The sequence below is a fragment of the Capsicum annuum genome, chromosome 4 (genome assembly GCF_002878395.1).
Source record: "Capsicum annuum cultivar UCD-10X-F1 chromosome 4, UCD10Xv1.1, whole genome shotgun sequence".
NCBI classification, from domain to species: domain Eukaryota; kingdom Viridiplantae; phylum Streptophyta; class Magnoliopsida; order Solanales; family Solanaceae; genus Capsicum; species Capsicum annuum.
The window spans coordinates 112,817,503-112,842,848 of NC_061114.1; the positions used below are offsets into that span (position 1 = coordinate 112,817,503).

General features: G+C 39.2%; 2 protein-coding genes and 1 long non-coding RNA gene across 4 annotated transcripts; 2 read left to right on the forward strand and 1 right to left on the reverse strand.

Moving 5' to 3' along the window:
* Positions 1–6,264: 6,264 nt before the first annotated feature.
* On the forward strand, positions 6,265–21,315 carry LOC107867846 (threonylcarbamoyladenosine tRNA methylthiotransferase). 2 transcript variants are annotated; one of them, XM_047411949.1, is made up of 11 exons: positions 6,265–6,587; positions 6,717–6,755; positions 10,866–10,957; positions 16,605–16,854; positions 17,027–17,146; positions 17,223–17,298; positions 17,888–18,096; positions 18,254–18,362; positions 19,177–19,269; positions 19,726–19,886; positions 20,548–21,315. In XM_047411949.1, exons 1-11 carry the CDS (start codon positions 6,417–6,419, stop codon positions 21,094–21,096), a joined length of 1,869 nt encoding a protein of 622 aa, XP_047267905.1. In that variant the 5' UTR covers positions 6,265–6,416; the 3' UTR covers positions 21,097–21,315. The 2 variants fall into 2 exon arrangements, with proteins under 2 accessions (XP_047267905.1, XP_047267906.1); XM_047411950.1 differs by having other exon boundaries at positions 6,268–6,587; positions 19,207–19,269.
* LOC124898176 lies at positions 19,893–20,459 on the forward strand. The gene is made up of 2 exons (XR_007055081.1): positions 19,893–20,085; positions 20,287–20,459. It is a non-coding gene; the product is annotated as an uncharacterized LOC124898176 (long non-coding RNA).
* Positions 21,237–25,060, reverse strand: LOC107867845 (FT-interacting protein 7). The gene has a single exon (XM_016714296.2). It carries the CDS (start codon positions 24,796–24,798, stop codon positions 21,739–21,741), a length of 3,060 nt encoding a protein of 1,019 aa, XP_016569782.1. The 5' UTR covers positions 24,799–25,060; the 3' UTR covers positions 21,237–21,738.
* Positions 25,061–25,346: the final 286 nt, after the last annotated feature.

Consider the following 25,346-nt stretch of genomic DNA (forward strand, 5'->3'; position numbering starts at 1 on the left):
ATTATGCAGTATACAGGTACAAATATTAGTCATGGATTAGATTGTGGTCCTTCGGGGTCATGAGCACCGTGTAGAATTTTGGGTACCAGATTCGAGGTGTTACAAACTTGGTATTAGAGCCTAAGGTTCAATAGAGTCCTAGGAAGTCTGAAAGTCGCATCTAATAGAGTTTTGTGCATGGGTGTGTTGTGTGCCACATTTATGTGCAGGCTGTAAGATGTTTTAGGAACAGCTTCCCCTCTTTCAGTATTCATGTCGTACCACTAAGAATAATCTCAAGTCAATCTCTCAGTCTAATCTGTTTCTCCTTTTTTTCTACAAAACATGCCTCCTAAAAGAAGAAATGAGAATCAGCCAGCCCCTCAGCTCGAAGAACCTTTGGGCGAACATGTTTCTAATGCAGAGTTTTGAGTTGTATTCACTACTCTTGCTAACTCAGTTGCTACTCAGAATGAGTGACCAGCTGTCATTCCAGCCAATCGAGTGGCCAATTCAGTTGCAACCAGTATTCGAGTTTTCACCTAAATAAATCCTCCATCCTTTCTCGGGTCTAAGTTAGATGAGGACCCTCAGGAATTCTTAGATCGAGTGCAGAAGGTTACAGACATAATGGGGGTTACTCCTAGTAAGAGTGGTGAGCTAGCTGCATATCAGTTGTAGGATATTGCTCACACTTGGTTCAAGAAGTGGAAGTCAGAAAGGGCAGATGATGCAGGGCCAGTTGAGTAGGAGGAGTTTGCTTCTACTTTTCTTGATAGATTCTTTCCCCTAGTGAGAGTGCTGAGCTAGCTGCATATCAGTTGCAGGATTTTGCTTACACTTGGTTCAAGAAGTGGAAGTCAGAGAGGGCAGATGATACAGGGCCAGTTGAGTGGAAGGAGTTTGCTTCTGCTTTTCTTGATAGATTCTTTCCCCTAGAGCTTAGAGAAGCTAAGGTGTTAGAATTCATCAACCTCAGGCAGGGCAATATGACGGTGAAAGAGTATTCTCTTAAGTTTACTCAATTAGCTAGATAGGCCCCTCACGTGATTACAGATAATAGGGCAAGGATGAGTAAGTTCGTTTCAGGGGTGAATGATAGCGTGGTTAATGAGTGTAGATCCGCCATGCTGAATAGTGACATAACTTTAGCCAGGCTCATGACTCATACTCAACAGATACAGGAGCAAAAGATTAAGATGAGGGAGAAGTAGAATAAAAGAGCGAAGACAGGTAGTTTCAACTTTCCTCATCCTAAGTCAGAAGGAGAAAATCATTCTCAGTTTTATCCAAAGTCATCAGTTCCAGCTCGTTCTACATCAAGTGCTCCAGTTCCTAAGTTCAGAGAGGGTAACAAAGATAGAGCGCCAGGCTCAAAGTTTCAGGATAGTGTTAGCAGTGCCTGCACCTATCCTCTTTGTGAGACTTGTGACAAGCACCATCAGGGTATTTGTAGAGCTAGCAGTGGTATTTGTTTTGGATGTGGCAAGCTAGGCCATAGAGTTCGAGACTATCCTCAGCCAGGTCCCCAAGGTCAATAGAATCGCTCCTCAGCTCAGCTCGGTCGCCCAAAGCAGCAAGGTGCCACCTCCAGTGCTACTAGTAGGCAACGCCCAAATCATCTCTATTCTTTTCAGTCCCAACAGGATCAGAAAAATTCTCCTGATATGGTTACTGGTACGTTACAGATCTTTCATATGCATGTTTACACTTTGCTTGATCAAGGTGCTTCCTTATCTTTTGTTATTCCCTATACAGCAGTTGATTTCGGAGTCAATCTCGAAATTCTAGCAGAGCCCTTTTAAGTCTCTACCCCAGTGGGTAAAACCATCATAGCCCGATGGGTATACAGGAACTGCCTAGTTATGATATTTTAAAAAGTTACTTCAGCAGACTTGGTCGAATTAAAGATGCCTGATTTTGATGTCATTCTTGGCATGGGTTGGCTTCATTCCTGCTATGCCACAGTCGACTGAAGAAACAGAATAGTCTAGTTTTAGTTCCCAAATGAACCCATCCTAGAGTAAAAAGGTAGTGTATCCGCTTTCAGAGGTCAGCTTGTTTCCTACTTTCGGGCAAGGAAATTGATATCCAAGGGATGTGTCTATTATCTTATTCATGTTAAGGATTTCCGTTCTTAGACTCCCAGTCTTGAATCAGTCCCAGTAATGAATGAATATTTAGATGTCTTTCCCGATGATCTTCCAGGAATTCCTCCTGAAAGAGAAATAGACTTTGATGTTGATCTTCTTCTAGATACTCAGCCTATTTTTATTTCGCCATATAGAATGGCACCAGCAGAACTCAAAGAACTGAAAGAATAGTTGAAGGATCTCTTAGATAAGGGATTCATCAGACCCAGCATTCCCCCGTGGGGCGCTCCAATAATATTCGTGCACAAGAAAAGATGGTTCTCTCAGAATGTGTATAGACTACCGTCAACTCAATCAGGTCACGGTCAAGAATAAGTATCCTCTTCCCAGAATTAATGACTTGTTTGACCAACTTCAGGGTGCCAGTTATTTCTCTAAGATAGATCTCAGATTCGGCTATTATCAGCTCAGAGTTAGGAAATGTGATATTCTGAAAATAGCTTTCTAAATAAGGTATGGTCACTTCAAATTTCTAGTCATGTTATTTGGTCTTACCAATGCCCCAGCTGCTTTGATGGACTTGATGAACTGTGTGTTCAAGCAGTACTTGGACATGTTCATTATATTCTTCATAGATGATATTCTGGTCTATTCCCGTAGTGAGCGCAATCATGCAAACCACCTCAGGACAGTACTTCAGACTCTCAGAAATCATCAGTTATTCACCAAATTCAGCAAGTGCGAGTTTTGGCTAAGTTCAGTAGCATTTCTTGGTCACATCGTCTTCGTTGATGGCATTAGAGTAGATCCTTACAAGACCGAAATAGTAAAAACTAGCCTCGCCCTATCTCTCTATCAGATATTAAGAGTTTCTTGGGTTTGGCTGGCTATTCCAGACGGCTTGTTGAGGGATTTTCTTCTATTGCATCCCCTATGCTCAGATTGACTCAGAAGAAAGTCAAGTTTCAGTGGTCAGATCCTTGCGAGAAGAGTTTTCAGGAGTTGAAGACTCGACTCACCTCAGCTTCAGTTCTAGCTCTTCCAGATGGTTCAGATGGGTTCGTAGTGTATTGTGATGCATCCAGAGTAGGTTTGGGTTGTGTCTTCATGCAGCATGGTAAGGTCATAGCCTACTCCTCCAAATAGCTTAAACCCCATGAGAAGAATTATCCTACTCATGATCTTGAGTTAGCCGTCGTAGTCTTTGCCTTGAAGATTTTCTTCCATTGAGTCTTGGGGGTACTTGTACCCAAAATATTAGCTGTGTGCCTAGATGCATGTCATGTTTTCACGATACTCTCAGTCAATCTATGAACTCTTAGACTTCAGATAGTCTTATGACTCGGGAAAAATCTCCATGATCTTATGACTCAGTCAGTTGTTAGATATCAGTAGTATTTCATCAGCCACAGAAATTTAGTAACTCAGTCTATGCTCAATTCAGTTTAATAAATCATGCTCAGTGTCCATTCAGATGGGAGTAGGAATTAACACCGAGTGAACCCAAGGATGGGGACTCACCTGTTATACGAGGGTGTGATTCCTAGAAGCAATCCTTACATTCCATAACTATGTAGCCAGCATAGGTTGAGACATCGTAGCCTGCTATATGAGGGTAGATGGGGTGGCTTAACCTGTTATGTGAGGGTTCCCACCGTTCTCGCTAGAGTTACCTGTTATATGAGGGTTACTTATATGTTGTCCTTACCAATGGCGCGGTATTGACACCCTTCCAATCAGGGCATAGATTGGACCCCAGCTTAGCTATCATAGCACCTTTGGGGCATGCCGGTTAGATACTACTTCCCACAGTTTCATGTTACAGAATCAGGACTGTCAGATATAGTCAATCAGTTTTAGTAATAGAACTCAAATAGTTTTTCAGATTTCAAGACTGTCAGACACAGTCAACTCAGATACAGTACGGAACTCAGTTCCATCAGATTTAGGACTGTCATCTACAGTCACCCACGTTATCAGTTATACTCAGATACAGTCACCTATGTTATCAACATTATTCAGATATAGTCCTTCATGTTATCAGTCATATCAGTCACTAGCATGTCACGTTATCAGTATACAGACTCAGAAATCACAAAATCACATTGTCAGTTACAGTTACGTACTTATGCATATATTCTCACGTTCATGTTAGACAGTCAGTTAGCATTATTCATGCATGCAAACCCTTACATATAGCCTACCTCGCATGTATACTCGGTACATATATACTGACCCATTTGCGCTATGGTGCTTTCATTTTATGATACACCATAGGGTCAGAGACATGAGTTCCAAATCAGCAGTAGATTCCAGATTCAGCAGTCAGACTAGAAGTGAGTCCTCATCCTTCGAGGACATAATGATTTTTTAGTATCTCATTTATTAGCTTATTAGTAGGAGTTAGTCTGGGATATGTCCCATCAACTCCTTATTCAGATTCTTCAGACAGTAGAGGCTTTCAGACTAGATGCAGGCTAGATGCAAACTAGATACAGACTATCATGTTCAGACTTCAGTATTTTCAGTTTTGTTTTGGGTATTCTATTACCCCACACAGATGTTACGTTATTCAGTTATGTTCATGATCAAACCTTATGGCCTTTCAGTGCATGTTTCTGCATTATTATATTATCTTATGCAGTAGACAGGTACAAATATCAGTCATGCATTAGCTTGTGGTCCTTTGGGGTCATGAGCACCATGTAGCATTCCGGTTCAGCAAATCAGGTAGTTACAGATACCTGTTATATTAGGGTCACTCACATATTTTCTTTACTAGTGGAGCGGTATTGACACCCTTCTAATCAGGGCATAGATTGGACCCCAATTCAGCTATAATACATCATTTAGGGCATGTCGTTTAGATGAATACCTCCCACAGTCTCAGTCTCAGTAAAAGAACACAGATAGTTCTTCAGAATTTAAGACTGTCAGATATAGTCAACTTAGATACAGTACGGAACTCAGCTAGTTCCATCAGATTCAGGACTGTCAGATACAGTCACTGATGTTATCAGTTATCAGAATTTAGTCATTAGTCATGTTAGTCATCAGCATACTCATGTTATCACGATTCAGATATATTTACTATGTATGCAAGCATGTATTCTCACGTTCATATTAGTCAATTAGCCAGTATTGTTCATGCATATAAACCCCATGTATTTAGCCTACCTCACATGCATACTAGTACATTCAAAGTACTGACGCATTTGTGCTATGGTGTCTTATACCATAAGTTCAGAGCCACGAGCTCCAGAGCATCAGTAGATTCTAGATATCAGTAGTCAGAGTTAACAGTGAGTTCTCATCTTTCGAGGATATGATCATCATTTTATTATCTCAGTAATTAGTTTATTAGTTGAAGTTAGTTGGGGATATATCCCATCAACTTCTTACTCAGACAGTTCCGTCAATTAGAGGCTTTCCAGACTATTATGTTCAGACAGTTATTTTAGGTGTTTTGGGTATTTCATACCCCATTTAGATGTTATGTTTTACTTCAGTTATGTGAACCTTATGGCCTTTCAGTTCATATTTCTGCATTATTCAGTATATTATGCAATATACAGGTACAGATATCAGTCATGATTTGCTTGTGGTCCTTCGAGGTCATGAGCACCGTGTAGCGTTTCGGGTATCAAATTCGTGGCGTTACATTTTCCGACATAGATTTTCTCTTACAGTGAGACTCTATTCTATCAATTTTCTTCTTATTCAAGTTTGAAGGACTGGGAGAGTCCTTCATCTGTAACAACATATATGAAGATTCCGTAAAGTCATCATCTTTAACAATAAATTAGGGGTCAAAATTGACCCCTTTACCAGCTAATTTTAGCTTGCTTTTACTAGAGATTTTTTGTTTCATGTCCTGCATTTAATGCAAGAATCACCAACTAAATTTCTATTTTTGATGAAAAACCTAAATTTATGAAGCATAGTAAAAAGAAAGAGAAAAAATTTAGGAAAGCTCTTCTGTAAGTAGTCATTAAAAGACTCTTATTGTGTAAGAGGATCAATTTTGGACCATTTAGTGTCTAAGAGGATAAATTTTGGGCCAACGGCTATTTAGGGGAGTGGACCGACTGGCTATTCATGTCCAACTTTTTAATGGGCTGGCCATTTCTTTTAATGGCCAGCGCATGTCCTTTACCAAAAGTCTAGCCATTGTTGAGCTTAACCGTATTTCTATTTGGGCCAACATTTTGGATCTAACAGTCCGCAAAGAAGAGAGATCTTTGGGCCTAAACAGGGGACCCCAAAACACAGTCTGTCCGAACCCCTAGAGCTTCTCGTCTTGTGTGTACACAGAACATAACGGCACTGCTGACCGCTGAGTAAATGGAAGACATTGAAGATTTACTGGTGGGTCCCGGCGCCGGAGTGCCTCCTGGTTTCCGGTTACCCGTGAAGGCAGCCGTTGGATTCAACCCAAAGCAAAGGAAAAAGAACGGTGTAACGAAGCTAACACTGGTCCAAGACTCTCCAGCACCTAAAATACCTGGCACTCAGGTGTGTCTTTATTTAAGATTTTAAAATTTTTTTTTTGAAGAATTCCTGTTACACAATGATTGCTTTTGTAGTTAGTCTTGTGTATTTTTGTTTGATAATGATCTATTTGTGTGCATGTGAATGTTGCAGACTATTTACATCAAGACATTTGGATGTTCTCATAATCAGGTATACTTGTGTTCGGTCAATTATGCACATGCTTATAGAAAAATGATGGTTTTGATACTTATCTATACTTCTTATTATTTATCTAAACTTTAACTTCCTCAGAAAGACTTTGCTTGAAAGTTGAAATGTGACTTGTAAGAAAAAAAAGTACTTGGGATTAATGTGCAAAAAAAAAAAAAAAAAAAAAACTTTAAAAAGTACTTGGGATTAATGTGCAAAAAAATAACTTATTTCTACCTTTGTGAGGTAGAGATGTTGTTCTCGATATACCCTCAACCCTCGGCTTCTCAAAACATGGTTTGAAAGAAATGCAAGAGTAAAAATTTAGGATGAAATTATTGAAGTAGTTAGAGACTCCAGACTAGAACTCTGTGCTAACGCTTGACTACTTTCTAATCGTCTACCCTAATTCTCAACCTCCATACTCTCTTATGTAGGGTCATTGTCCTTGGTAAGATCAAATGTGTCATGTCTTGTTTATGCACCTCTCTCCGGTTCTTTCTTGGTCTACCTGTACCTCTCCTCAAACCTATCATCCCCAACCTCTCGCACCTCTCCTCTCAGGCATGCATCTGTGCTCCTCAACGTCACATGCTCAAATTATCTCAGTCTCTCTTCCCGCATATTTGATACACCTCGTAGGCTACTCCAACCTTACCCCGTATATCTTCGTTCCTAATTTCATCTCTTGTAGGTTAGTGGAGGTCGCGGATTAGGGTAGAAGGTTAGTGCGTGTGTGGGTTGTAACTAGTAGTTAGGGAGCTCTGGTGTAGCCGGGTTAATAAGCCTACGACTGTGTCTAGTGGTAGGAGCCGCTAGTGTATGGCTTATACTAGGGGGTGACCTTTTCTTATTTCTTATTTCTTATTTCCTGTTTTTTAATTTCATATCGCTTTTATTTTCGTGGCTCCCTTAGCTCTATTTTTATTATCTCTCATTTCTTATTTTGGTTATACCACCCATTCTGTTTTAGGTATTACTATGACCTTGTTAACCATTCATTATCTTGAGCCGGGGGTCCATCGGAAACAACCTCTCTACTTATTCGAAAGTAGCGGTATGGACTGCGTACATTTTACCCTCCCCAGACCCCACTTGGTTGGATGGATTACACTGGGTTTGTTGTTGTTGTTGTTGTTGTTGTTGAAGTATGCTGACACATCCATCTAAGCATCCTCATTTTCGCTATTTTTATCTTTATACATGTGAGTTCTTGATTGACCAACATTCACCCGTGCAACATGGTCAGTGTCAGTCTAACAACCACTCCCTCTGTAGAACCTACTTTATCACATAGGACACCGGTTGCGAGCCTCACTTTCATCCACCCTACCCCAATACAATGTGCTACATCGTCATTGATCTCCCATTTTCTTGGATTATAGACCCAAGATAATTGAAGTTTTCTCAACATCCCCATCTGCTTCTTGTGATGCGACACTGAACTTGTACTTCATATATTCTATTTTAGTCCTTCTCAAAAGCCTTTAGACTCAAGGGTGTGTTTGCAAATCTTCAGTTTATCATTAACTATGTTGCGCATCTCGTCGATCAATACTATGTCGTCTGCATATAAAATACACCATGATACTTCCTTTTGAATATGATGTCTCAATTCATTTATCACCTAGGCAAATAAGAACGGGTTGAGAGTTGATCCCTAGTGTAGCCCCATCGCGATTGGAAATGTTATGACTCTCCTTCCCCTGTTCTCACTAGGATATTGGCTCCACGTACATGCCCTAAATCACCCTAATGGACACCACATATGTACTCCAGGAATCTCCCGAAAATGAACACCATATGTAAGTCTTTTGTCCTCTCAGTGTACTGCTCCAACAATCTCCTTAAAAGGTGAATAACTTCCGTTGTTGATCACCCTGCCATGAATCTGAAATGGTTCTCGGGAATAGATACGTTCATCTTCATCTTCATGCCGATCACCCTCCCCCAAACTTTCGTAGTGTAGCTAGTAGTTTGATATCCCTATAGTTGCAGGGTAAAGAAATCCAGATGCCAGATAATAAATTTTGTAAATAAAGGAGAATAAGACCTTGCAGCCTAGTTTGGAAACAGTAAGTGGCATCTTTTTGTGTCAAGGAAATAGAATTTCAGGAGGACTAACAGATATATTATTATACTGCTTTTCCTACCTCTGTTAAGCTCTTGGTGAGTGCGTTCTGCTCCAAAATTTTAGCAAGACTAATTGGAAAATGCAGGTCTGTTTCTGAATAAGTAAAGCTTGAGATTTACGTGTATATCTGCTTTCTGAATGTTGAAAGAGAACTTGGAGTTCCCTGATAGTACATTGAAATGAGGGGACCTTAAAACTGCTACTTATATACCCAAAAAAATGAACATAAGCAGTTTTAATAAAGTAATTTTATTAATGAATCACGGTACTATGATAGTAGTGCAGATACAAATAGCAGAAAATCTGTAGAGGATGAATTTGAAGAAGTAAGATACTCGTTTTGTTCATTATATCTTACGGTATTTGACTAGACATGATTTATAGTATAAGTTCAATTACCACCTTAAATCATGTTTTTTCAAAAACACAAAAATTAATGATACAACAACAACAACAACAAACCCAGTGTATTCCCACCTAGTGGGGTCTGGGGGGGTAAGATGTACGCAGTCCATACCTCTACCTCTGATGAAGTAGAAAGGCTGTTTCCGATAGACCCCGGCTCAAGGCACGAGATACCACACAAACACATAGTGCAGCACAAAAGCAGATTACATAACATAAATACGGCACCCATAAGTAATATAAAGCAGAGGAATGCAGGGGAAAGCACACAGATTCGTAATACAACATGGAACACGGAACACGGCATCATGACAAGAATAAAACCCCCACCAAGTAATTCCCTACACTAGCGACCCGAATTGGCCCTAATCCTCTGCCGTAATTCGCGTCCTCCAGACCTTCCTATCTAGGGTCATGTCCTCGGTGAGCTGTAACTGTTCCATGTCCCGCCTAACCACCTCACCCCAGTACTTCTTCGGCCTACCCCTACCCCGCCTAAAATCATCCAACGCTAGCCTCTCACACCTACGGACCGGGGCATCCATGCCCCTCCTCTTCACGTGTCCGAACCATCTCAATCGTGCTTCCCGCATCTTGCACTCCACTGAAGTCACACCAACCTTCTCCCGGATAGTCTCATTCCGAACTCTATCCCGTCTAGTCAGTCCACACATCCAGCGCAACATCCGTATTTCTGCCACCTTCATTTTTTGGATGTGGGAGTTCTTAACTGGCCAACACTCCGCTCCATACAACAAGGCCGGGCGGACTACCACCCTGTAGAATTTGCCTTTAAGCTTGGGCGGCACCTTCTTATCACACAGCACCCCCGACGCGAGTTTCCACTTCATCCATCCCGCCCCAATACGGTGCGAGACATCCTCGTCAATCTCACCGTTACTCTGGATCACGGACCCAAGATACTTGAACTTGTCCCTCTTACATACCTCCTGAGCTTCCAGCTTCACTACTAGTAGAAGCAAAATATTACCGTGTTGTTTGAGAAGTCTGTTTGATAGAGAGAGCATCACAACAAAAGTTCATAGTTGAGAATATTAATTAGTTTGAAATCTTGAAAGTTGTATGCACATAAAATGGTGTCAAAACTTTTGAGAACTTCTCAAAACAGAACATGTCAGAAAGTTTGGAGCACAGGAAGAACTGATTTCAAGCTAAGGAACCCATCAAAGTTCATGAATCTTTGTATAATAAAACAGGTTGTTTGTTGAGAAATGCGGAAAAAACGTTCAAGGGGTGGCCTACTAAGGATAGTTACTGAATATTATTGCCTTCTACAATAAAGTAAGAATATTAAGCTTGACCAGCTAATATCTGGCAAAATCTGCATGATTTTTAAGTGACTGATAGTAGCAAAATAAGAAATCTTTTCACTTGTTCAGAGGTAACAAGCCAGCAAACTAAAAGCTGGAAATTATATAGTATCACTTAGTTGGACCATTTCTAACTTCTAAGAGGCTGAAGGATCCTTCATCTATTTGGCTCAGCTTTTGTTACTAAATGTAAGTTCCTTTTACATTTGTTTTGATTGTCTTATTTTCCTGATTCTGTAGAGTGATTCCGAATATATGGCTGGTCAGCTTTCAGCGTTTGGTTATGCTCTGAGCGATAACCCTGATGAGGCAGACCTCTGGATGATAAATACGTGAGACGTTTTTCTTGTTTTCAGTATGCATACTTGTCTTTGGTTTTTGTGAAAAAATATAAGAGGAAATATTATTGAATTGTTGTAACTACGTTATTACATTGAGACCCTATTTGTTGACACTACATTCCAATTCTTTTCCTAATAGGACACTACATTACAATCCCTTTTCAAGTAGGATTATATATGCTATTCCTATTCGTACTCATATTCTAACACTCTCCCTCAAGCTGGTGCATAGAAAACATATGTACTAACCTTGTTATGGATGTAACTAATACGAGGATCGATGAGGGACTTGGTGAAGATATCTACAAGAAAACTGATACGGACTGCTTTGGACGTCTGCTTTGGACGTCTAGGAGACCTCAACTGAAACGAAACAAATTGACAAAGTGATCCGAAAAGTAGTAAACATCGTCGGAAAGTCAATGTGTCACTGGAAAATTGTCGGAAACTGGTATAAAATATAAGGGTCATCTTGAAATCAAGAGATGAGTAGATCTTGAACAAGATAGTCACCGAAAAACTGGCCGGAACATACTCACGCGCCGGATTATTAGATTTGATGGTTGAAAAGTGGTCACCATTTGAAAAAAAATTATATGGTAGGATCGGAATGATGACGCGACCCTACTGAGAAAGAAAATTATATGAGTAAAGTCGCAATGACAGCGCGATCCTACTGAAAAAGAGAACTTATATGGGTAGGGTCGGAATGATGGCACGACCCTACGCAAATCAAATATGAGGAGTCACCATAAAGACGCATGGAACTACGCAAATTAGATCTAAGGAGTCACCGAAAAGACACACGATGCTATGCAACTCAGATATGAGAAAGTAGTTCGAAAAGATGCATGGTACTACGCAAATTAGATATGAAAAAGTAGGGAAAAGAAGTGTGGTGGCCTAACTTTTGCTAACATGATCATTGGCTGGACGGGCGGAATATATGGGTTATAGCTGCCCGCCAGCAGCGGAAGCTCTTTGATTCTCTACCAAGATTGTAGAGGGTTTGATACCATGTGAAAAAATATAGGAGAAAATATTATTGAATTGTTGTAACTACATTATTACATTGAGACCCTATTTATTGACACTACATGCCAATCATTTTCCTAATAGGACACTACATTACAATCCCTTTCCAAGTAGGATTATATATGCTATTCCTATTCCTACTCATATTCTAACAGTTTTCATCTGGAAATAAGGAACCCTTTTTCAGTTTCAATCTGTAAGTTGAAACATTTGCATAGCCATAAAAAAATACTCCCTCCATTTTGAAAATAATGACTTGTTTTGACTTGACACGAAATTTAAGAAATAAAGAAGACTTTTGAATTTTGTGGTCTTAAATTAAAGTTATGTGAAATGTACCAAAATGCCTTTAATCTTGTAGTTTTAAACATGCCATGTGGAAAGTTGGAATTAAAGTGTTGCCAAAAAAAGAGAGGGTCATGCTCTTTGAAACGAACTAAAAAAGAAAGTAGGTCATTCTTTTTGAAACAGAAGGAGTATTTGTTAAAAGGCTTCTGATTTCTCCGCTACACTGCATCTATTTCGTCTTCACCACCTAATTGAGGATGATATATCTGTCATGACTCAATTCCACCTTAAGCCGTGATGATACCCAAATGTCACTAGCCGGTTGAGATAAACAATACATTACATAATGTCTCATGACACAATTTATCTAAACCGTAATTACACCTTACCCTAGCCTGTTAGGAAAAACCCAAAAACATTTCAAGATCAGACCATGAAATTTAAGAGATGTGAGTTTAAGTATAAAGCAAAAGATACAGTACTAATTGTCAAAAAAAAAAAAAAAGTATAAAAGCCAAAGATACCAAAATATTACAAATTTTAAAATAGATATAGTGCAGAAAGATGAAAACACCCCGCAAATCTGGTAATACCAGTCATGAGCTTCTACGAATAGTTTAATACAAATGTCTCATAAAAAATAACTCTGTCTAGATAATAAAACGATGTAGAATAAAAGAGTCTTTAACTACACAAAAAAAAGAATAAACAGAAGTCTCTAGGGTGCTGCGGATGGGGTCAACTCCTCATCACTCACTCGCTCGACTGTTGCTAGGGTAAGAATCTGCACAAAAAGTGAAGTGTTGTATGAGTACACCAACATGTACCTACATTTTGGAATGAATATACTCACTTAAATCCCCTGTATAGTGAACAAATAATTTTGACAGATAATAAGAATTAAAACAGCGTGAGATGGTATGTGCAAATACCACATAATCAAGATTGATGTTCATCTGTCTAAGGAGGATTAAATGGGTGAAGCCAGGGGACATAAAAGGACTGCTAAACTGCTGGAACAAGGATGACAACGCAGCCAAAAAGGAAACATAGAAGACTTTCTCTGCATGCATTTGTTGGACAACATGGAAAGAAAGGAATAGTAGATGTTTTGTGGACAAACAGTGCAACGTGCAGGAGTTAAGATGAATTGTTTAGCTCTGTCTGATTTTTGGCGTACACAAAAATTAATAGCTAAACGTAAGATATTTTTGATGTTTTAGACTATTTATAGGAACAACAAATAGATGTTCAAGCGGTAAGTTGTAATACTTTTGAAGGGGGACTACATATTTATGCCTGTGGATATGTAGATTAACTGTTACTATTCTAAAAATAATATGTGTGCAGATACAACATTTAATATGAAATCCACAAATCATGAGTTAGAATCGGGTAGGAATGATAAAGAATCCACCTTTACTCAATACCAACAATACATCTATACAGTGACTCATGAGAGATAAATCCTTATCCACATTTGGCACAGACAACTCGCCTGCATAATCCGTATAGGAGAGTTTGAGTGTGGAAGCAGTGTACTCATGCCCCTGAGCATCTAGGTGTGACTACAAAAATGCAAATATAATGCATATGTACATGGCATGATAATAGCTAAAATATAACCAACATACATGTAGCTCATAATGTTAAACTATACGTTGCCCAACATTATTTCTAGCTTGAATAGGATGCTCAAGTAATCATGACGCAAAAGTAACACATAAAACATGTATACAACAACCTATACTCATATAAAATTTATAACTCTAGCATCCACATATACACTTGTCACATCACATATACGGTACCCCCGCATACATAATATATACAAAATCAAACCAATTTGGGAAAATTTCCTTATTGAAGGTCAAAACCTTAACTTACTTCGGTTTGAAGTTGCCTTAATTTCATGAATCGTCTTTCCTTGTTCCAAACCAACCTCCAGATCTAGATCTATTAAAAAAAGACTCTACCAAATAATATGAATCCCTTGATGTCAATTTCAAATTTTAGACTAGGTTGAAGTCAAAGTAAACCTAAGAAGTCAACCCTGGGCTCATGGTCAGATCAGATCCTGAAATCAATTATGTTTCTGAGTAACCCATAACTGTATGAGTCCAAATTTACAATTAGATTTTCAGTCTGACCTCAAATCGATATTCAAATCCTCAAATTGTTCTCTCTTAAACTTGGGTAAAAATCTGCCTACGCTACCTTTCAACAGCAACATACCCAGTGAAATACCATAAGTGAGGTTTGGGGAGGGTAGCCTGTATGCAAACCTTATTCCTACCTCGTGGAGGAAGAAAGACTGTTTTCGAAAGATCCTCGGCTCAAGTGCAACAAATCAAAGAATTTTTTTTAAAAAAGAGCTGCCTGGTGCATTAAAACTCCCGCTATGCAAAGGGTTCAGTGAAGGGCAGACCACAAGGGTCTATTGGACGCATCCTTACCTTGCATTTCCGTCGAAGGCTGTTTCCACGGCTTGGACCCACGACCTTCTGGTCACATGGCAACAACTTTATCTGTTACTTCAAAGCTCTTTTAAAAAAAGTCCAGATCTGTCTTCACCACTGGACAATGCAGAAAGAGATGGCTGCCATTTTCCCCTTCACTATTGCACATAAAACATCTGCTACTTAGTGACATTCCTCTTCTCTGTATTTTGCTTTGAGTTAGGCATGCATCATGAGTGCCCAGCTAAATAAAACAACCGCCGTTGTTAGGTTCCTTGATCTTCCACAACAATTTCCATGGTCAATTAATGGGGTTTTCCCCCTCTGTTAAATATCTTGTAGCATGAATTAAAAGATAATTGTTCATTCTTTTGCCTAATCCAAATAATGCCTTCAGGTATCGCCTCACTTAAACCCACCTTCCCAGATCAGCCAGTAGGAGAGTCATTCAAGGGATTTCCCAATCAAAACAACTTCTAAAAGCTTATGCCTCAGCTGGTTCCGCTCCAACATTATGAGACCAAGTTATCTGCATTGGAAGGGAAACAATAAAGGTCCAGATAATTGATCATCAAAGTCATGCATTATTGCATCCTACCCAAGCGTCTTGCCAAATCCTTGTATGTCTGCTATTTCCAACCTTGATCTTTATGTTGGCTTCGAAACTTGTCATAAGCTGCAGATGTTTTTCCACAGTCTTACCCCGTGAGAAGTATTTACAGATCTAGTGAACCATGCGCATTGTTCACCATATTTATCAAAGATATACTTTCTCCATAAGCTCCTTGCCTCTTTGTCATATCTCCACAACCACTTCATTCAAGCTGCACTCGTGTGTCTTCAAATTCTAATGCCAAGACCACCGCTTCTTTTGTCCTTGAAAACTGGTCCCACTTTACCAAGTGAAAGGCCTTCTTTTCCTTATTTCCATCCCAGCAATAACCACCTCTTTGGGATACAAGTTTCTCTTTGTAACAGATATGATTTGACGTGGATGTTGTATTTAAATATCAAAGGTTTTTCTTTATTGAAAGTTAGTGGATCAATGGAGTTAGAAACTTTTCTTTAAGAATTATACATATTTAGGTAAATATATATTAGCCAATGTCCTTTTTATTGTTTGGTTAACAGTGGTGTCTAGCCAACTTGCGCACAAAGAATGGGTCAGTGTCTTAAATAGCGAAAATTAGCAAGCCAAAAAAAAAAAAACACTCAGCCTTTTATAAGTCACTTCGCTTTACCCATAAGAAGTGATGACTCTGGTTTGCATCACTCCATTGGTTTAGCGAGAAAATGATCGCATCTTATGAAAAGGGAGTCATCACTTTCTTTTTTGTACTCGAATCATGTTATTGGTGTTGAGTTGCTCCAATGGCAAGCGCACTCCACTTCCACCACAAGGTTGTGAATTCGAGTCACCAAAGGAGCAAAGTAGGATAAGAGGACACTGTTGACTCCTTGATAAAGGGGGATTTGGGGATGATGATATCGAAAAAATCATCATGTTATTGATGTTTTTCCACAGATACAGAGGTCACTCATGCCTTGGATCTGATTTAAGTCATATTAGTTTTAGTTTTCATGTCAATGCAAATGTATGCACATCTGTTATCCACCCTTTTCGCTTCGTGTTTTTCATGAATTTTATGCTTACTCCCAAAAGTAGGGGTCGTTATGCTAGTCCAGCATCATGCACAAAACTTCACAAATGTCTACAAATAATTTTCATGGTTGCATACATACGCTTAGCGGGTTATTGCTGGTTGCTGTAGCTCAGGCTTCTAAATGGAACATTTTCTTTATTATTTGGTGAACTAATTTAAGGGTTTTAGCTAATGCACTCTCATATGATGCAGCTGCACAGTCAAATCTCCTAGTCAGTCTGCCATGGATACTATTATAAGTAAAGGCAGAAGTGCAAAAAAGCCATTGGTAGTAGCAGGTTGTGTCCCACAAGGAAGCCGTAATCTTAAAGAGCTTGAAGGAGTTAGTATAGTAGGAGTTCAGCAGATTGACCGTGTGGTTGAGGTTGTGGAAGAGACTTTGAAAGGTCATGAAGTTCGGCTACTAACCCGGAAGACATTACCAGCACTTGATCTTCCAAAGGTACTAATTTGAAATAATTTTCTATTTATATGAGTTGAAACCTTTACCAAACAAAAGAAAATATCTGTTTTGAGTTTAAGACCAGCTTTGATTTATTACAGTAAAATCAGTTTCCATATTTTGTCCCCACTCAATTTATTTTCTATCTAATCCATTTGGATATATCTTACAGGTGCGAAAGAACAAGTTTATTGAGATTCTTCCAATAAATGTTGGTTGTTTAGGTGCTTGTACTTATTGCAAGACGAAGCATGCCCGTGGTCATTTAGGAAGTTACGCTGTTGATAGCCTTGTAAGTTCTCCAATATAAGAGTAGAAAAACCTATATGTTGAGTTTTCTAGCTTTTTGATTTAGAATCTGAATTTAGGTGGGCCGAGTCAAAAATGTCATTGCTGATGGAGTGGGGGAGATCTGGCTGAGCAGTGAAGACACCGGGGCATATGGTAACTTTTAAGCTTTTATTTTCTTCATTCAACCTTTGGAAGAAGGGAAGTGGGTGGGACATTTGTGTGGCTGTAAAACTTTAAAACTTCTGGTCTTAAATATGCCATAACATTTGTGTGGCTGTAAAAATTTATCATTAAAGTAAAAAATGGAAAATTCAAGCTAAATTGTTTTCAAATTTAGAAAGAGAGTCAATTCTTTTTGGAACGGACTTATAAGGAAATAGTTCTTTTTAGAATGGAGGGGTTAACAATTATCAAGGAAACCAAAAACTGAACATGTTTGAAACTTGTGTCCTTTATACCTACCTATCTCGAGTAACTTCGTACATAATATCTTGATTTAGTCAGTACAGTAGTATTGGCAATACACTCAAGCTGTCAACGGCTTTCTACAAAAAAGCAATGTGAGAATGTATTCTTTTATCTAAGCTTCTTCACTGTGCCTTAACTTCCCCATCGTAGACGATAGAAAAGCAATAGTTGTCGATAATGCTAGTCTCGTGACATATTTTAAGTGTAGGGCACAAGCCTAACAGTCTTAGTCTATCAAGAATGTAAAGCACTTTTGTGTTTCTTAATTTTGTAGGTCGTGACATTGGAGTCAATCTTCCTATTCTATTGAATGCGATAGTTGCAGAGCTTCCTCTGGATGGAAGTGCAATGCTCCGAATTGGGATGACCAATCCTCCTTATATTCTTGAGCACTTGAAGGAGATAGCTGATGTCTTGTGTCATCCTTGCGTATATTCTTTTCTTCATGTGCCAGTTCAGTCGGGTAGTGATTCGATCTTGAGTGTAAGTTTGAATTGCATAATATCAGTCCATTTTTAACTTTCTTTTTGGTTTTGGACAACCCTTGTGAAATAAACCCTATGCTCGCCCTCATAAAGTAATGTTATTGCCACAAAAATTGTATATCTTAAACTCTCTTTTCTCTGTTCGTCAATTTCAGGCAATGAACCGTGAATACACTGTAGGTGAGTTCAGGAAGGTGGTGGATACATTAATGGAACTGGTCCCCGGGATGCAGATTGCAACGGATGTAATTTGTGGATTTCCTGGTATGTCTGCTCATCTTGCTGCCTATTAAGATGGTGTCAGTAAGTATGTGGACCTGATTCGTGTCTCCACAAGATATAAGCTATTTGCTTGGACTTTCCAAAAATGTTGTTGTACCCGTGGTGGATCCTCCAAAAATGCGATATTGGAAGATCTGACACGCACCCTTGCATTTTAGTCCGAGCAACATAGGTTAGAAGCTTAGAAGCTTAGAGCCTGTTTGGAATCTTAACATATTGCTTTTGGCTTATTTTTTTGTTATTTTTGGCTTAAAAACAAGTGCTTAAAAGCACTTTTTATTTTATTTTACAGAAGTGCTTAAGAGTTATTTTGGCTTAAAAGCACCTAAAATAAGCCAATCCAAACTCTCTTAATCTTCCAAGTAGCCCATTCCACGAATTCCCAAGTCCCCTCCCAACCCTTGGAATCAATTAAATTGAAGCGTGATTTTAGAAGAAGATTTTTTCCGAATGAGGAAATGAAACAGCTTTCTTTCTCCTTTTATTACAAAAACTGGTTCTTTTTAATTCTCATAACTTCTGTAAATATGGCGAAATTCCATTTGTTTGTTTTTTTGGTCATATCCATATATTATTATCATCAGATTATTCTGGAGTGTTTGGAGCCCATTGTATAGACTTCCAGTCTGATATATTGTGCAATTTTTTTTTTTTTTTTTTTTTTTTAATGATTTTGCCAAATCATCAAGAGTTTAGCCTTAGACCTACATTTGTTTTGATCAGTTCGGCTGCTGGAAAGACCTTGCACCAAGTGTGTCGTTTCATATAGTTTGTTACCATTGTCCTCACATTGCAGGTGAAACTGATGAAGATTTTGCTCTGACAGTTGACCTTATTAAGGACTACAAGCTTGCTCAAGTTCATATATCACAGTTCTATCCTAGGCCCGGTATGTTCTTTTTCAGTTTTTCAATTGTTATTTGTATGTACCACACTGGAAAATAAAGGAAAAAAGATGTCCTTTTACTTTGGATCCACTCTGAAGAGATTGCAAAAGGCTCTAGTTTTGGATCAACAAGTGAGGGATGTGAAGCTATTTCTTTAGCAGTACATTCTAGATAATTTTATTTTCAAGTGCACTTGAGGATATGCATGTGATGCATGGATTTCAATTACTTGCTTGCTATCGGGTTATATGCAATAATTTGGAACTAAATGCAGTTGTACAGACATATATCCAGTCATCTATTGTTAAAGACTGATATTTCATAACATGCTTAATGGATTAAGTTACTAAATGCAGTTGTACAGACATATATCCAGTCATCTATTGTTAAAGACTGATATTTCATAACATGCTTAATGGATTAACTTGGTACTGAGGTTTATCACAAATCTATGTTAGGCACTCCTGCGGCAAGGATGAAGAAGGTTCCTAGTAACGTGGTGAAGCAACGAAGTCGTGAATTAACTGCTGTATTTGAGTCCTTTACCCCATATACTGGAATGGAAGGCAAGATAGAGAGAATATGGATTACCGACATAGCTTCAGATGGAGTTCATTTGGTAAGCATGATAGAGCCAGTTATCTGGACAACTGCCATTGTTTCATAATGCCATTTTGACTCTTCTAAAGCCCTTATTACAATTTAGATGCGGTTGTTTGGCTGGGACATGATGGGTTTCCTGTGTTCTTAGTAAATTCATTTATTCAAAAGTATAATAGTTGGTGAAAGTTTTAACCGCTTCAGATGGAGTTCATTTGGTAAGCATGATAGAGCCAGTTATCTGGACAACTGCCATTGTTTCATAATGCCATTTTGACTCTTCTAAAGCCCTTATTACAATTTAGATGCGGTTGTTTGGCTGGGACATGATGGGTTTCCTGTGTTCTTAGTAAATTCATTTATTCAAAAGTATAATAGTTGGTGAAAGTTTTAACCATGTATCACAAATTAATTTTCAGGTAAGATCAGCGAGTTGAAGATATCATACTCATGCCTCAATCTCCTACTCGTATTTCCATTTGTGTGTGACAAGCAAGTATATTTTTCTACAAAAGAAAATCGAGAGTGCTCAAATTCTTATATGCATTTTATAATACTTGCCAATAATACTGCTTTTCATTTCCTGAATGAATTGTCGTACGGTTTTGCATGTTAGATGCAAATGGCTTCACTCCCATGAGTAAACCATGAGTAATCCTCTTTTTCCCCCGATGGTCTAGGTGGGACACACTAAGGGATACATCCAGGTGCTGGTGATTGGTCCAGAAAGCATGCTGGGTACCTCAGTTATGGTGAAAATAGCATCTGTAGGTAGATGGTCAGTTTTCGGAGAAGTGATTGAGATCCTCTGCCCAAATAGTAAGGATGTCCGCTCACACGAGTGTTTTGATGAAAGGTGCTCCCCCTGTGCCCTTTCAGAAGAAGCTTGTGCCCGTTCAAAAGAACAAGAACCTTTCACTGCAACATCAGGTTGGTGCAGTCAGTGCCCAACAGGGGAATCAACAACCTTGCTGAAGAATGATCTTCAGCAAGATAACCATAGGAGCAGAAACCTAACCGGATGGTTTCTGAGGAATCGTAAGAATCAGTCTTCCAAAAAGATGGACTTAACTAGCCTGGAATCTGAGGAGAGGCAGATACAGGATTTAGGTCGCCCAAGCGCTTGGAGTCCTGTTGATATGGCTCTTCTTAGTGGAATATTATTGAGCTTGTTCGCAATTGTAATTCTATTTCTGAATCTTGGATCTAGGAGTTTATCATCTAAGTAAATCAATTCTGTAGCTTCAATTTTTTTTTTCATAAGTTGCAAGAGGGCAGAGTTTGACATTGTGGTTTGTTTTGTGACAGTAGAAACAGCTAACCTGACACTTTGCGGTGATAGTAATTTCTATGCTGTTTTTTTCTCTTGTAACCAGAAAAATTGGGACTGCCAATGAAACCAATTTGAGAATTGAAGATGGGACATCCCATCAGCTTTGAATTTGCAATTCTTTTTTACATCTAAACAGGTACAAATAACTATATTCTACAACCTCATGGAGGACTTGCGATCTAATACAGGAGCTTGATGAATGTGGGACATACATTAGGTAAGTAAGGATTCTGGGGAGTGGGGTTAACAAGGGAAACAGCTCACATGTGTGTCTTCTGTGGCAGCCTTTTGTCCCCACTTATTCACTGAACTCATCTCTCTATTTTACAACTTGAATGCATATCAGAGGATCTTAATCACTTCAACTTGAATAAGGTGAAAATTCTCTTGTGTAACCAGAAAAATTGAGACTGCCAACGAAACCAGCAGCCTTTTGTCCCACTTATTCACTGAACCCATCTCTCTATTTTACAACTTGAATACATATCAAAGGCTCTTAATCACTTCAACTTGAATTAGGTGAAAATTTACCAGCACCTCACAAAAGCATATCAGACTTGGATGGTAATCTCTTGAAGAAATTCACAGGTACTGATGGCAGCTTGCTCCTGAATCGTGGATGGCGCAACCAGTAAAGGCCTATGAGCACTGCAACTACTTGGAATGGAGTAACATATAGAAACACAGCCCAGATCAATGCTAGGATGATAAATATAGCAGTAGCCCTTGGATCCCGCCAGCTTAGTATGGCAAGAGCCCTTTCACCTTGTGTTGCCAAATCTCCAACTACAGTTTGCACCCTACCAGCCACGCTCCTCAGCCGATCATACCTCATTCTCACGACGTCTGTTGGCCGGGAAGTAGGGAATGTATCAAATTCTTCATCCAGTTCATCTGGGTGAGCATTTTCAGCCTGCGAAAGACGAGCATCCATGTGGGGTGGAGCTCTAGGCCTAAATCTATAGTTCCACAAGCCAATTACAAACAGGTAGAGGAAAATTGTTGGCAGAATGAGTTCTGGGTAGCAAACCAATATCAAAAAGAGCACGTGGACAAGGATAGTCGTCAAAGGGTTTTTCCAGTAGCAAATGCCATCAAACCATCGACAAACTGCCGAAATCCCAGAAAGCAGTGACATTATGCGAAAAAAATTAGCTTTGCTTCTTCTGAGGCTGAACATATGGTAATCCACATCCAGCATATACTCCACAACCTCCCTTCTGAGAGGTGGCTCAGCCCTGGCCAGCCTTGCAGCCACTATCTGCATTGCCTGGTGGCGCAACCAATCAATGTGCCTTACGGAAATGGGTTGCACATAATGCATTTTCGGGAGCAATGGCCTCCCATATTGTGCTACCATGTTCACCCAAGCAGTACAAGTGAACCTTATCGCCAAATGAAGTTCTCCATGTTTCCTTAAACCAGAGGGTGTAAGAACCAGCAATGGATAAAAATGTGTATAGATCCGATCAGTTTCCAAAGTGGATAACCTAATTCTCACCTTACCAATCCTCTGATCTCTAGTTTCATCTTTGCCATTGATGTGACAATTGTCGAAAACCCCAATGGTGACAACGGTACATGGATCAAACACTTCCCAAGAGAACTGCTCGTTCCATCGAGGAGCCAGAGTGTCGATGAGTGTTCTTGTTCGAACCCATTTATTCCCATACTTAGCAACACAATATGAATCAGTGATTCGACCCTCTTTACCCTTCATTGGCAGCAGATTCTTCGCACTGAGAATACCTAATTCAAGAATTCCAATACTCGCCTTTCTCAAGTGCTTTGATGATGGTTGAAGATCACTGCTAAAATGTGTAGATTCATCAAGAACATGGTAACCAGCATCTATCCAAATTCGAAGGTGAATCTTGCTGGAGAACTTCACTTCTTTCTTCTTCTCATCATCATCAGCTGCATGAGAGGGCTTCAGAAGATTGAACCATATAGCATCTGGTAGCTTAGAGGTATCAACTCTAGTTGCAATATTTCTAACAGATATCATAGCCCTGCCAATCAATTCATCTTTTCCTGGTCCAACTCTATCGGCGACATCTATTATCAGATACTCCTCAAAAGGCTCAGATGCAACAAACATTAGCTCCTCATTCCACACGGGGTTAATGTGTCTCATCGGTGAGGGTTTAGTAGTCCTTGCCTGGTGCCCAAGCTGTGACTTGACATAAGCCTCGGGCATCCGGCTTCTATCTGATGGAAGAAGATCCTGAGCTTCAATAACATGAACTCTTAGATAATACAGTTTAGGGGAGAAATAGACTTTGGAGCGTGTATTAACCAAATTTTGTTGACTAGCCATATGAGCATCAGAATGCCAAGCCTCGGGAAAAGCCTCATCCGCTTGGGTTCCCATCCAAACAGCAAGCATGATTTCACCATGTGGAATCTTTTCCCCTTTCTTATTGACCAACCTGTACCATTGTGGAGCTAAAGGACTGTCTGGGGGAACACGAAGCGGGACTTCAGCAATATCAAACATAACTTTGCCGACAATATCATCTTTACCAAAATCTTTATCTTTTACAGTAACTTCAATCAAATTAGATTGCAGTCTTTCTTTAGAGAAGGCAAAAACACTGTTCCATACAGGATACTGATTCTTCTCATAATGCCTTGTAACACCTTTGTAATTTCCAAGTTTGACCTCAACATAAGGATCAAGACTCCCTGATATATCCATAACTGGAAGATCCCTTGCCTTGACTACATTAATATACAAAAAATGCATTTGTTCCACTAAATCATAAGTACTAGCAGTCTTATCTCTACCCCAATATCCCATTCTTGCAGCCAAAGGTGGTCTAGTTTCCACCAACCCAAATTCAGGCCTTGGACCACCACCACCCATTTGCATCTGCATTACGTTACTAGCCATAGGTGGTCCAGCCTTTGCAAAATCAGCCCTTTTCTCCGTCACCACCGGAGGAGGAGGTGCTGGTGTTGGTGCCGGCGCCGGAATAGAATGAAAAGTTCTTACCTCTGGTTCTTTCTTCTTCTTCTTCTTGTTGATTTCAGTCTCCTTCGTGTACTGTTCTTCAAAGTTGTTGGTATTAATTTCTTGCAATGGAGGAAAAGGGGTTGTCCTATCTTCAACAGTATTCACATTCTGCTGCTCAGTATCCACCACCGTTGGCGACGGAGTGGCATTATCACCATCAGTATTCACATCAGCAACACCAACAGAGCCATGAAAAGCATAAATTCTTAAGGCAATATCACCCTTGATATGGGAAAAAAGGCCTCTTTTATCAAGTGGGTATCTCTGAACTAAAGCTTCAGAATCAGAAAAGGGAATAGAAGCACCAGAAATCTTGACACGGCCAAGAAAATTCTTGTGGTGTCCATGTCTTTGGTCATTATAAACATAGACAGAGATTGTCTGGTTTTCAAGGTCTCTTGGGTTCTTGATGTTGAAGACAAGTTTTTCATTCCATTGGGGGTTGAGATCTTTGGTTTTAGTTTGGGTTCTTTGGCGTTGCTCATCAAAGTCTACTTCAACAAAAGGACTAGCTGAGCCTTGTCCATCTTTAGGCATCAGATCACTTGCATCAAGAACTTCTACTATTAACTTAGCCATCGAATAGTAAAAAAGGAAAGTTTTGGTTCAGAAGAGTAGAAGCTAATCAAGAAATAATGGTTGGTAGAAACAGGGGAAAAGTGTTGTGGAGTAGAATTGAAGGAAGTCGGAGAAAGATGGAGAAAAGGGTAGGCGGTGAAGGAGATAGTGCAAAAGAGTTGTAGTGGGTGGGTGTGGGGGACCTAGGAATTAGAGCGTGTTAAATTTTGGTGGGTGTAGGGCTGTCAAAATCTTTGGTCTTGTAGTATATCTCTTTTGATTCTAAGTAGGTGTTCGGCCAAAATCAAAAAATTTTATTAGAGTTAGGAATTGAAGTTAGAATTGGTGTTGGTTAAAGTCAAAAAAAAAAAAAAGAAAATTTAGAGTTGAAATTGGAGTTAAGCGTTAAAAGTTGGAGTTTTAAATTATTTTTATTATAGATTAAAATTATTTTAATTTTTTATGAAAGAATTAATAGGTAAAAAATACACTTTCAAATATAATTTTAAATTAAATTTAAAACTTTTATAATTGAACAATACAATTTCATTAAAGTAAATTTTTTAAAA